The sequence below is a fragment of the Rhododendron vialii genome, chromosome 6a (genome assembly GCF_030253575.1).
Source record: "Rhododendron vialii isolate Sample 1 chromosome 6a, ASM3025357v1".
NCBI lineage: Eukaryota > Viridiplantae > Streptophyta > Magnoliopsida > Ericales > Ericaceae > Rhododendron > Rhododendron vialii.
The window spans coordinates 12739778-12753281 of NC_080562.1; the positions used below are offsets into that span (position 1 = coordinate 12739778).

Sequence of the window (13504 nt, forward strand, 5' to 3'; positions counted from 1 at the left end):
TTCAAAAAAAATCATTCATATTTATGAGAACAGTGTAAAAAGTAATTAAAAAAAAGCAAAAAAAAAAAGTTTATTAAAGACGAAAAATGTTTGAGTAGCTGTCTTTTTGTCTTTAGTGTCATCCTATCTGAAATTTTTTTTAACTTGGGTCTACATTTTTATACTTTTTGATTCTTGTCCTCTTGATGTATGATTAGTTCAAAAAATAATGACAAAAATTTAAATAACAAATTACGAATTAAAGCAATTAAAACCAAAAACAATGGGGGGCAGTTTGTCATTATCAAGACCTTCGACCATTCGGAGGCCTACTACTGTATTATTTTATGGCGACAATGAAATGAAAAAAGGCAGCAAAGGGGAGTCATCATTCATGGCAATTGGAATCTTAGATTTAATTCAGGAGAGCAATAGATTAGTAATTAGTTTATAGCCATAGGGTAGATAAGCACGAGTTCGATTTGCTTCTTCTACCAGCATAAGTGTGTGTTTGTGTATGGATTTTGGAGGTGTATTTTGAATAGAAATGAATTTTCATGAGCAATAGATTCGTTTATAGCCATTGGGTAGATAAACACAAGTTTGATTGCTCCTTCTGCCAGTATACAGCGGGTGTTTGTGGATCGATTTTGAAGGTGTATTTTGAATAGAAATGAATTTTCATGAGCAATAGATTCGTTTATAGCCATTGGGTAGATAAACACGAGTTTGATCACTCCTTCTATCAGTATACAGCGGGTGTTTATGGATCGATTTTGGAGGTTTATTTTGAATAAAAATGGATTTTCAGGAGCAATAGATTAGTTTATAGCCATTTGATAGATAAGCACGACTTTGTGCAAAATTCCATCATCATGAAGAGAGGAAATTGAAGAATTAATTTCGACAATAAAGCAACATACAAAAGTCACGATTGTCTTTGATTTCCTAGTCACTAGCTAGCTATATAGTCAGAACAATTAACGTACCCATACAAAAACAACCTTTACCAATGCCATACAATTTAATTACTAGGACTTAAGGAATAATACTAAGATTGAGCCTTCACGAATCTGCGCCAATACCAATGCCCCTCCCACACCTGATACATAGAATCTAGGGGAATCCCTTTGGTCTCCGGCACAAAAAGCAGAACAAAAACGGTCATCACAAAAATCCACCCGGCATAGAACAGAAAAGCACCGAACTTGAAGTGGCAGAGCATTGTTAAGAAAGTCTGGGACAAAACAAAGGTAACCGCGAAGTTGACTGCGACACTTATGCTTTGTCCTGTGGTTCGGATTTTCATTGGGAATATTTCACTTGGAATGAGCCAGCTTAGAGGTCCCCATGACCAGCCAAAACCAGCTGCGTAGAGGCACATAAAGACGAGCACGAGTACACCATATCCCTTGGAAATGTGCTTGGTGCCAGAAACACCAGTGACCGCTGCTAGCACGCAAGCCACCGCCACCTGGTCACAAAAAATTGCCGCCATAAAAATGAAATGAGTACAACTGTACAAGGCCAATGCTATAAGAGAAGTCGTATCGAGCTCTATCTTCAGTTGAAACAACCAACTAGTGCAAATTAAGGTCAACCTAATTTAGGCGTGATCTAGTTCACTTGGACATCGAAAAGGTTTGGGTTATTTGGCTCTTGGCATGTCCAGTTCAGCGGTTCTTTAATACGCTATATTTTGGACTAGTAACTTAACCGACAGAACTGAAGACTATTTTGGAGAGGGTGATTCAGATAATTCAGAAGATACAATCAATTCTGAGTGACGATCATGTGCTCATGCCAGTTGTTCCTTTTGTGTGATGTAATATAAAGTGTGAAGGAAAATAAAGTAAAAGTAGTGTTTTACCTTTAGTCATGTCCTCCTTTTCGGAAGGGGTGAATTATGTCACAAGTAGAACAGTAAAAGTAGTATTATTGGTCTGTACTGTTATTCGGCGTGATGTAAAATTAATACTAGTGTCTGGTAGTGTAAATTATTGATACATACTGTTTAAAGTAGTACGTAAGAAATTATTGCTAGTAAAGTGTGGTAGGCAAGTACTATAGGAGTGATATAATCAATGATGAAAGCAATTATGTTGGTACTTCCTCCTCAGGCCTATAAAAGGAGGACTTTCCCATTGTAAGAAGCAAGTCAGTGTGCTTTCAATAATAAATCTCTCTGTGTTCTGTCTGTGCTCTCTCTCTCTCTCTCTCTCTCTCTCTCTCTCTCTCTCTGTGTGTGTTCTCTCGATTGCTCTCTCTCTCGATCCTAATCTATTTTGTGTTTGTACCCACTTCGTGTACAGACCAATAATACTACTTTTACTGTTCTACTTGTGACATAATTCACCCCTTCCAGATTGGGCGTGATGTAAAATTAATACAAGTGTCTGGTAGTGTAAATTATTGATACATACTATTTAAAGTAGTACGTAAGAAATTATTGCTAGTAAAGTGTGGCAAGCAAGTACTGTTGGAATGATGTAATCGGTGATGAAAGCAATTATGTTGGTACTTCCTCCTCATGCCTATAAAAGGTGGACTTTCCCATTGTAAGAAGCAAGTCAGTGTGCTTTCAATAATAAATCTCTCTGTGTTCTGTGTGTGTGTGTTCTCTCTCTCTCTCTCTCTCTCTCTCTCTCTCTCTCTCTCTCTCTCTCTATCCTAACCTACTTTGCATTTGTATCCATTTCGTGTACAGACCAATAATACTATTTTTTCTGTTCTACTTGTGACATACATCACCCCTTTCGGATTGCGCGTGATGTAAAATTAATACTAGTGTCTGGTAGTGTAAATTATTGATACATACTATTTAAAGTAGTACGTAAGAAATTATTGCTAGTAAAGTATGGCAGGCAAGTACTATTGGAGTGATGTAATTAGTGATGAAAGCAATTATGTTGGTACTTCCTTCTCATGCCTATAAAAGGAGGATTTCCTCGTTGTAAGAAGCAAGTCAGTGTGCTTTCAATAATAAATGTCTTTGCTCTCTCTCTCTCTCTGTGTGTGTGTTCTCTCGATTGCTCTCTTTCTTTCGCTCCTAACCTACTTTATATTTGTACACACTTCGTGTTTGTTCAATTTGGTATCAGAGCCAATGTTTTCCATTCTTGCTTAAACCCCTTCTGGGAACTTCATTTCCAAAACTATTTCAAATCTTTTCTAACAAGAAAATTTGAAGCATATGCTCTGTGGCTGCCTTCTAAGGATTCTCCACATCAGAAACTTCATTAACTATTTTGGTTAAAGAATTTCTATATCAGTGGGTTAAAAGTACCTTGAGACTTTAGCTTTTGAGCGGTGTGTCTTGGTTAATCTACCTTAATATACAAAATTTTATTAATCAAAATTGGTTAAGGATCTTACATTGGAAAGAAAAATATTTGTTGTATGAGGAACAAGTATGTTCCCTCTTATTCTTTATCTTCCGATCACATCCGGAACAAGAATTCTATTCTTTTTAAGAATGCTCGTAAGGTGTAGGAGTAGAGCTGGACATTAAATTCAAGGAAATGTGATGAAATGGAGGAAGATGAATTAGCAGAAATGATCAATGCTCTTGACGACTTAGAGGGAGATGATTTCGCGGAGGATAATGATGTCTTCGAGGATGGTGCCTCTCTGTCTCTAGAATTTTAATTCCGTAGTTTGGCGGTTTTGGTTTGTTCTTTTGGTCTTCGGTTTTGTTATTTTTGTTTGTTTGTTATGATTTTGGGGTTGATCTTTTAGCTGTAGTTTGTTTTGGTATTGGTTGTCGTTGGGTTGTTTTTAGTGGGTGTACGTTCGGCTTTCGTTTTTCGTTTGTGGTGTTTTGGTTGACATCTTGCCTTCTTTTAGTTTTGGTTCTCGAATAGCGTATGTCAATGTGCCCATAATCCCTATAATCTTTATAATTCTTTCCAGAGAATAGTAAAATACTTTTTTTTTGACATGACATGAATAGTAAAATACTTTATGCATAAAAAAATATTGCATAGTGCATACCTGACAAATGAACATTTGAATTCCACCTTCCAGGAACAAAAACCTTCGACCGAATCGATCAACCACCACAGTAGACACAAGGATCGAAGCCAGGTTAACCAACCCCAATATGATCGCCGCGATTAAAGCCGAATCACTTCCAAACCCCACGGACTGAAACAGGACAGGAGCGTAAAACGCAATTATATTAATCCCAGTAACCTGTTGGAAGAACGGTATTGCAATAGCCATCGTGAGGTGGGGCCGATACTGCCGCTCAAATATAGTCACAAACGGCTCCTGGTTAGCGGCTTTTGCTATTTCGCTCGACCTGATGAGGTCGTTCAACTCTGGTTCAATGTCGGTCCCCTTTCCTCGGACTTTGATTAGAGACTGTTTGGCTTGTTCCACTTTTCCACGCTCCACCAAGCTGCTGGGGGTGTCGGAGATTAGGAGGGCTCCTAATGTCATGATGACGGCGGGGACCACGGCGAGACCGAGGGAGAGGCGCCACCCCCATGTTAGCTTAGCCGCGCCATAGTTAAGGCAGTTGGCTGTGACCACACCAATGCCTATGAAGAATTGAAAGCCTGTGTTGAATGCGCCGCGCCATTTTGGGGGTGCCATCTCTGAGAGATAAACGGGAGTTGCCTGCAGCATTGTGACATATTTTTGGATAGCTGTAAACAACTTGCTATGTAGATAGCCGCTGAGAAGCACTGGCTATTGTACTGAAAATATAACAAGTAAAATTCATTACTGTTTTTTTGGTTGTTTTGTGAGTCGCTTTTTAGTAAGGATGACAAATTGAACCCAAGCTCATTAATCAACCCAAATCCACCCACTAACAAATTTACCCAACCCAACCCAACCCATTTGTTAGCTGGGTTAGAATGAGCCCAAACGCATCTAACTCATTTATTAGTGAGTCTTAATTGGGTCTCAATTGGGCCAAGTTAAATGACCCAACAAATCATAAACTAACCCACCTCATAAAAAAGAAAAAGGACGATAGAGAACTCCATCGTTAATGTCGTCATCTCTCGATCTCCCCTCTCTCACCATTAAATGAGGTTTTCTCAGCAATCTAATTGAAGCCACGATAGTTTTGTTCTTTTTTTTTTTTTTTATGAAAAACGGCTGGCTCTCAGCTTTGATTCTTTTGAATAGTTCAAAGCGAATTCTAAAGATGTTCATGTCTTCATATTTTAGCAGGAAAATTACTGTAGATGTTATTAAACTATTATAGAAAGATAAATGATAATTTAATTTCCTAATTTAACTGAAACTAAAAAATTTGCAGAATACAATTATATACATCTCGCAACAAATTGAGCCCAAAAACAGAAATTTACGGTTACAAACAAAAGAGATATATACATCTCACAACAATTTATTACATAGAAAACCCTAGAACTTTATTCAAGTCCCAAATTTTTCTTCAAAATGGGTTTGAAATGGGTTTAGAGAGAGAAAATTCAATTTATGAATGGAAAGTTTAGATTTCAGTAGATATGTTGCGATTCGGTTGGCAGCACCTTCCCGTCGGCGACGATTTCATTTTTAGCAAATATTTGTGAGATGGAAAAAGGGATATTTGGTTGCCAACCAGGGACTCTAATTGGTAATTTTAGTTTACATGGGTAATTTGGTCATTTAAAAGTATAAGGGTAACATGGTCATTTCAGTGTACATTGGTAGTTAAGTCATTTAAGATTTTAATACATATGTAACTGGGTTAATGGGCGGGGCGGATTTGATGTTAAATAAATAGGTCGAGTTGGATATGAGTAATTAGGCTCATAACAAATTAGGTTTTAAATGGGTCATGACACATTAAAGACCCAACCCACTTACAACTTACATAATTTGAACCATACCCGCCCGTTTGACACCCATACTTTTTAGCAGTACGTTGTTAACTTTTTTGTGAACTAATTTACATTCGAAGTGTTAATAAAATCTAGACAACAATTTTGTGGTTTGCTTTGTGTGCCAAGTCTTTATAATACTTTGCGCGTCCATGGAAGTATTTGACAATATAGTAGGATAAAACCAAGAAATCGAACTCAAAACAAAATCCATGTTGTGTTCGACTCTCATCAAAATCTACTTTTGTAATTGTAAAATTTTGGTTCTCACATTCTTAAAATTTTGGTTCTCACACTGTGTTCACCCATATTTAAAACCTCGCGTCGTTAGTACTTGAAAAAAAAAATTGCAAATATAATTTCTGTACAATGACAGCGGCATTTCTGGAATTGCAAAACTAATTGATGTTACTTTACCTAACCATGCATGTTGAAATGCAAATATGTACTGAGATTTTTGAACAAAATCCCCATTTGTACGGCGATAGAAGTCCTTGAAATTAAGCTAAATGAACAAGTGAGCTTAAATTTCAAACTACTGTACCTGGTTAGTGAAACCAACACCAAATCCAAGCAAGATACGTCCCACGATGAGCATGGCAACATCCTTAGCCCCACCGTTAATGGCACCACCGGCGAAGAATAAGCAACCACCCAGCACCATGATGTTTCTGCGGCCCAAGGCCGCCGTGAGGCGGCTAGCCACCAGGGATGAGGCTAAACCAGCTATGTATAGGGACGATGTGAATGCTGTCAAAGTATTGCTGTTATATATGCAATACATGTTTGTTTTGGCCTCTGCCGCCTTCTTCAGTATTGATGGGAAAAACTTCTTAAGAAATGGTACCATTGTTGTTACACCTCCTGTAACAATAAACCTCATGCATGTTAGTACTAATTAGTTTCAATAAAATTTTACTTTTGGTATCATTGCTCAATAAATCTTTTTTTTTTTTGGTTCCATAGTTAGTACATCAAATTGAACATTTATCTTTTTTGTTTTTTATAGTCGAATGTTTGGTCAGCTTATGCACACCGCAACTAATTTTAGAATCCTAAAGTTAATGACCGTGCAGACCCTTCAGTGGTCCCAAGATGTGGAATGTTTTCGAACATGTAACATCATGAAGGACAATCACTTACTCCCTCCGTCCCTTTTTAAATATCTTACTTCGTAACTTCAACTTATTAAAAAGACATCATCATTATACCTTGCACATCAACGTTTTCCTCTACTTTTCCTATTTACCCATCATCATTACACTTTTACTCACTAACTTTTCAAAATAGAATCTACTTTTAGGGACAAAATAGACTATACACCAACTTTTACTCACTAACTTTACAAAATTGACACTTATTAAGGAACAACCCAAAATGAAATACTGGACTCTAAAAAATAGACGGATGGAGTATTTATTTTCTCATGCTCACTTGACCAAACCCTTTGAGGTGAATTGAACATTTATCATTATAATATCTCATCAATGAACCAAGATTTTCTTATATTAAGATCTCTCATACATATACGACGGTAATGGGCTCTACTGCGGTCCCATTTGGCCATCCGAGCCATTTTTTATGTCTCGGTATGCATATAATCATTAACAAATTGATCGGAGATCAGAGATTAGTATCTATTTGAAAAAACCACATTCATCTTAAAGGACCATCTATGTCTCCTTGGAGAAATTCAACTCAAACAATCCTTTAATGATGTTTGGTCCACCTAACTTTTAGGTACGATGGATTCCCAAGGAGGTCTAACAATTAATGAACAATTCAAATCATCTAATAAATTGTGATATGTCCCACTACGTCACATGAGGGGTCAAACGAGGTCGTCACATAAGAGATGATCTGCGCGCAATCCTCATCTACCGTGAAAATTTTCCAGTGCCCATTACTTCTGTGGGTGATACCATTGGATCATTTTCTTCCTCCGCAGAATTAGAGAATCTATAACAAAGGTTGTCAAAATTGACGTGACATGCAAATGGATGAATTGACTTATGAAACCACTTCAATCATAGTCAGGGATGGAGGGAAAGGGAGGCACATGGGGCACATGCCCCTCAAAATTAAAATAATTTTGTTATATTTTTGTATAATTATGAAATTACGTGTGTTACTATACATAAACAAGTGTACATATCTTAAAAATATACATATAAAATTAGTTTTATGTTCAATTTCGTCATATGATGCATTTATACTTGTTGATTTTCGAACTATTTGTCTACTTGGATCGATTCTTTTTTAATTGTACTTATTTTTAATCGTCTAAGAGCAATATTTTAAAATAATATCATTAATAAAACTATATTGATAATTTTAAAACTTGTCGATGTTCATATAAAACGTACTCTCAAATTTTGTCTGAGATTTTGTGCTTATTTTTACATAATTTAAGTAAAAGTATGTGTTATATATTTTTGTAGTTTGTATTGCATGCCTTAATTATGTAACGATCTTATTATGGCTAACTAGAAAAATAAATTTTCGCCACTATGATTAATAAGATGCCATCACTAAACAACATTTCTGAATATGTCCCTGATCATAGTGTCAACTTAGTCTAGCTGCATTTGACATCTTCCCCTCAAACAAAATAAATTCGGCATATCGGTGGGAGTTTGCTCGACTTCTTCTCAACTCAAGGTTTCAATTACTAAGGCACTAGTTCTTCAAAAATATGAGGTTTAAACAAGGAAAGGCTTAACTCAAACCGTACATGTTTTTATGTACTAGTTTGAGTAAATTGCTCATTTACTAAGATTCAATCGTACTGTTTCTGGTTTCGTACGTGTGTATGATTATTGTTACATTAATCTATGGTCTGAGAGAGAGCAATCACAATTGTACCAGCTTGTGATTGGTTTTTTCAGTCTCATTAACAAGTGGTGTTGGAATATATTGATACTCCTTTGTTCATTTAATTGTCCAGTGTGAAAGGTCCTTTAATATTTAAATAGATTTGGAAAGAGTATTTTTCTGCATCATTTTTTTTTTAAAATTCGTTGTATCAATCTAATGATCTCAGTTGATGTTTTATATCGGTGCAAAAAGAATTACAAAAAATATACATAAAAGACATTTATTTTGTAATCTAAATTTACATGATTTCTTAAAATGCAAAATTTAAAAAGGACAGGTATATGTTGTCTTGAGGCCCATGGATAGGTTTTTTTTTTTTTTTTTGCCACCCGAAATGTCTAACCTACTCCTGAGGCCTACTCCTGAGAAAATAGGGAAGGGCTACCACTAATAAAAAGCATATGGGTGGGGCAAGTCCAAAGAGCGTTAAGCCGTTAACCACCACACCAAATACTCGCGTTTTTTTACAAGAATCAAACCCTCATCTTTCATGTTAAGGAGAGGAAGAAGTGTACTCATTGGGCTATAAGCCCGTGGGCGCCCATTATACTTCGTAGTTCACCAAATCCATCCGTATCTCTATCTCAAAAAGCAGAATTCCAACTACCCCGAACGAAGAAAGTGGAGAAGAAATAAAGCATGGAGGAAACGAATAACGACAGGGTATTCGTCTCATAACGATGTTACATATATATTAGCTACTCCACGACTAAAGATAGGACTTTGGGACCAATTAATTAATCTACGAGGAAACTACTAAAAGCGACATTCAATCCTCTGACTGGCTACCAGTCCAAGTCTACAGGGTCAATTTTTAGGATAAACGTTAAGACTTTAATGGTTCATGAAATTATATTCATCTCTCCCTAAAGTTTAGAGTCGAATTACATTTTTATCCATCTGTTCATTAATTAGCCTTTAGAAGCTTAGACATATTTCTCGTATTTGAAATGAGTTCATCATGAATGGATGGAGCTAGGCTGATCAAAAAGCTCAGCTCGTTTGCATATAGAACAAGCTCTAGAAGAGTATATATTTTATCTCGGATCAATTAAGCATAAATTTCATGTAAATCCTGTTTTTAATAATTATAAATTAGGTGTTTTGTTTTCGTTGACCATTTTTTCATGATAATTCGTGATAAAAACTCATTGATTAATGGCATGAGCGTTTTTTTTTCCCTAATTTTACTTATCAGCATGTTTACTTTTAACATGAAATTTAACCTAATCTTCATATTTACTTGAGATCTTTTAACATGCACAGCACAGGAATTGAATTATTCAAATGTTAGACGAAATGACCTCAAGCGTTAATTATTTAAGCTTAACTTGTGCTTGAACCGATCTCAATTTCAACTGATTTTCGGTGTTGGAGCACAAACATAACACTAGTCCAAAGCTCAACTCTACTCTACTAATGAAAATTAATGTGGTGCACCAGGCCATTCCCATCAACTTGTTTGGTAGGTTAATGTTTGCTTAACATTAATTACACCTAACAGTGACGGGTTGCAACATTTGGTTATCTTTTTTAAGATACACTCCTACTAATTACAGAATATAGCTGAAGTAAATTAAAAGATAAGAAATTGAAAAAGAAACTTCCTCAACGATGATAGTTGACAGTGACAAAGAAATAATAAATAATTGGGACCACATTATAAGATGGGAAACAGCAAGATAAAGTTGACCCGTATCACCGGTACATGACCGGCTCTAAGATTCGGAGGTCCTAGATGAATGCTCGCAACCCGCGGCCCATTCTATTATTTATCAAATTTAAAACTAAATTATTAAGAATATACACACACGCATCATTTTTTTATATATTTTTTTTGACTGATTTGAGCTCTTAAAAATACTTAGATGAAGCATATCGGAAAAATATCAAGAAAAAATGAATGGAATAACAAGTAATTTTGTGGCCTTTTGGACTTTTTTTTGAGATATTAAAGAAAAATTGCATTTTTACCCGGAAAGTATAAATAAAATGTAACAAATTAATGCCATGTAATAAACTTACGTAAACACATTTTGAGCAGGGTTTAAATCTCTACGGCTAAATTTGAAAGAAGAAGATTTTTTCCAACCAATGAAGTGATGAAAGAGTAAAATGATAAAACAAGGATGGAAGAATCGAAAACCCCAACACTAGATATGGAAGCCAAAGGCCCTACCACTAGGCCAAAGTCCAACTTCTTTTAATTTTTGGAGCTACTATATTATTGCCGTCATTTCTGCCTACTTAAATCGACTTCGGGCTCTATTTTGGGTCCAAAATTTAGAAGCCCTAGCCCCTAGGTGGTGGCCTCTTGGTCCTTGCCTTAGAGCATTCGCATTGTAATAAGCAAATGGAAATGAATAAGCAAATTTAACAACAATGCTCAAAAACCACCCTACATTATAATAACCAAAGTTACAAGTCTTTTAGTAAATAACCAAATTCCATCCATTCCATAACCAAACTTAACAACTTTTACCAATAACCAAAACTCAATAACCAAACTCAACAATTAAACTTAAAACTCAATAACTCAAAAACACCCCATATTGGAATCGTCTTATCGAGACAAATAATTTGGTGAGGTCGGGTGCGTGATTAAAACTCGTTTGCGATTGGACAAATGTGCATTGTGTATTGTGGGATTTTTTTTTGTTAGAAATACAAAAATAACCAATGTGGAGGTAGAGGTTGTTAAGTTTGATTATGGACTACATGGATAATCAAATGCTGATGTGGCACATTTTGATTATTAATTTTAATTAGTACCATTGCGGATGCTCTTAGGGCCGGGCTTGCATCAGTAAGAGAGGTAGGTTTCGCATTTATTCGAAGAGAGCTCAAATGAAAGGTAGGAAAGATTCAAAAAATAAGTTTTCTATTCCTTAGTCCAAAAAAATAAACAAATCCAATAAATAGTATATTTGTATGCTTACTTAAAAGTATAATACAGTACTTGCACACATGCCATAAGATTGATCATTGTTCAAAATAGTAGCCAAAAACTATCCAATTGGTTTTCAGCCAGGGAGAGTAGTGGAGCCAGAGAGAGTGGGTATATACAAAACGGGAGTAGTTTTATGTTTGACGACGTGATAAAGAGGGGGAAAAAAACTTGGGTTGCATATTGTAACTTACAAGTTACAAATACTAAAAAAATTTCATTAAAATCGGATTTATAAAAAATAATTATCGCAAGTGAAATAGAGTGCAAATGGTTGGTGCCTCTTTTGTAGTCTCATGCACATAGGCAGAGTTCGATTTCCAAAGCCAACCATAGGTATGCGGCCCCACCAACCCCAATTTATGACAGAATAGATGGGCTCATAACTGAGAAAATTAAGTAGCGGGGAGTATTAATTAATTATTAAGCGAAACGGGCGGTAATATTTCGGTATTTTGGGGATCGATATATGGGAAAATGAACTCATTTAGTATTCTGTAGCAAATTTAAGAGAGAACATTTTCCTTTCTGGGTTTGATCGAGGCATATAGTTATGTATCCAATTGATTATATACTGGATTGATATGAATATCCCACAGATGAATGATGAGCTATTGTTGAAGTAGTAATTGAGTAAAGAATGATCCAGAGAATCAAAGGAAAAGAAATCGAACCTGAAATCCCAATATCGTAGCCAAAAATGAGGCCACCTGAAGCAGCAACTATGCACGTCATGACCACGGACACCGTTATCCGGCCGCCGTAGTTCCCGCTCAGCCCCTCGACGGCAAAAACCCCTGGAGCCATCGCCGCCTTCTTCCTCTTTCTCTAGTACTAGTACTTTCTCCCAGTCCAAACACTGTCTTAGTTTTTACGAGGAAAAGCTCTCTCACAGATGGCTATTTATATAACCACTAAACTGGCTGACGTACATGCGTATGTTACGATTCCACATGGAAAATACTAAGTTGCAAGTGTAGTATTCTTTTATAAACCAGTTGCAATCCAAGTATGAACTCACAGTTCCAAAAAAAAATTAAAATTCAACTATCAACTCACGTGATTTTGCCCCTCTTTAGATACGTTTATAATAGGAGTACCCACCGTCCCAAAATAAATGTCCGATTCATAAAACGAGAATTTAAAAATAATACAAATTTTTTAAGAAAAACACATACTTTTTTCAACAATTTACTAGATATCCATGAGTTTTTCTAATTTATGAAAAAAGATTGAATTTTTTCTTCAAGAAAATATATTATTATGAAGTCCTTGTTTTGTAGATTGGACATTTAATTTGGGACAGAGGTAGTATTTTTTTTTTAGCGTGTACAATTGTACATTGTACGAAAATCAAATTTTAATTTATAAAATGGACGGTCTAATTCTGTCAATAATCGTAAAGTTAAATTATCCCTAACCATTCATTTTTTAAAAACAAAACTTAAGTTTTGATTTACTTATCGAGGTCCGATCTAGCTGATTTATTTGATTTGATCGATACACTATTCTGCAAACTCTACAAAATGAACAATTCAAATTACTATAAATGCACAGTGAAACCATAATATCTATCGCAGATAACCCAAATTTAAACTCCTCGTAGTACCAGTCTGACATGCAAGTTATGTACTTGAATGATCGGATCTATTGAAGACGTGGTATTCCCTAGATTCCGGCAAGAATCTAAACTTTGGATTCCTTTTAGTTGCAATTAACTAGTCAATTAACAAGTTGAAATTGTTTTCGTTCCAGATTACCCCTTAAATTTTAATAAGTATTTATTTATAATTTTCAAACTTAAAAATAATAGATTTATTGAAATAAAAAAAATATGCAATATAGAAATAATTTTATA

At 35.5% G+C, this 13504-nt stretch overlaps 1 protein-coding gene across 1 annotated transcript; it reads right to left on the reverse strand.

Annotated features, from left to right (window-relative positions):
- Nucleotides 1–855: 855 nt before the first annotated feature.
- Nucleotides 856–12705, reverse strand: LOC131329176 (sugar transport protein 5-like). The gene is made up of 4 exons (XM_058362258.1): nucleotides 12321–12705; nucleotides 6367–6686; nucleotides 3973–4602; nucleotides 856–1453 (listed from the first exon to the last, which is right to left on the reverse strand). Exons 1-4 carry the CDS (start codon nucleotides 12451–12453, stop codon nucleotides 1031–1033), a joined length of 1506 nt encoding a protein of 501 aa, XP_058218241.1. The 5' UTR covers nucleotides 12454–12705; the 3' UTR covers nucleotides 856–1030.
- Between the last annotated feature and the right edge of the window lie 799 nt (nucleotides 12706–13504).

Bases quoted from the DNA above. Each gene is read 5' to 3' on its own strand.
- LOC131329176 (XM_058362258.1), bottom strand. From the start codon at position 12,453: ATGGCTCCAGGGGTTTTTGCCGTCGAGGGGCTGAGCGGGAACTACGGC. The intron at 4,603-6,366 runs GTACAGTAGTTT...ACAATGCTGCAG, and splicing joins GTGTTGGTTTCACTAACCAG to GCAACTCCCGTTTATCTCTC. The intron at 1,454-3,972 runs GTATGCACTATG...TTTTGTGACCAG, and splicing joins TTCAAATGTTCATTTGTCAG to GTGGCGGTGGCTTGCGTGCT.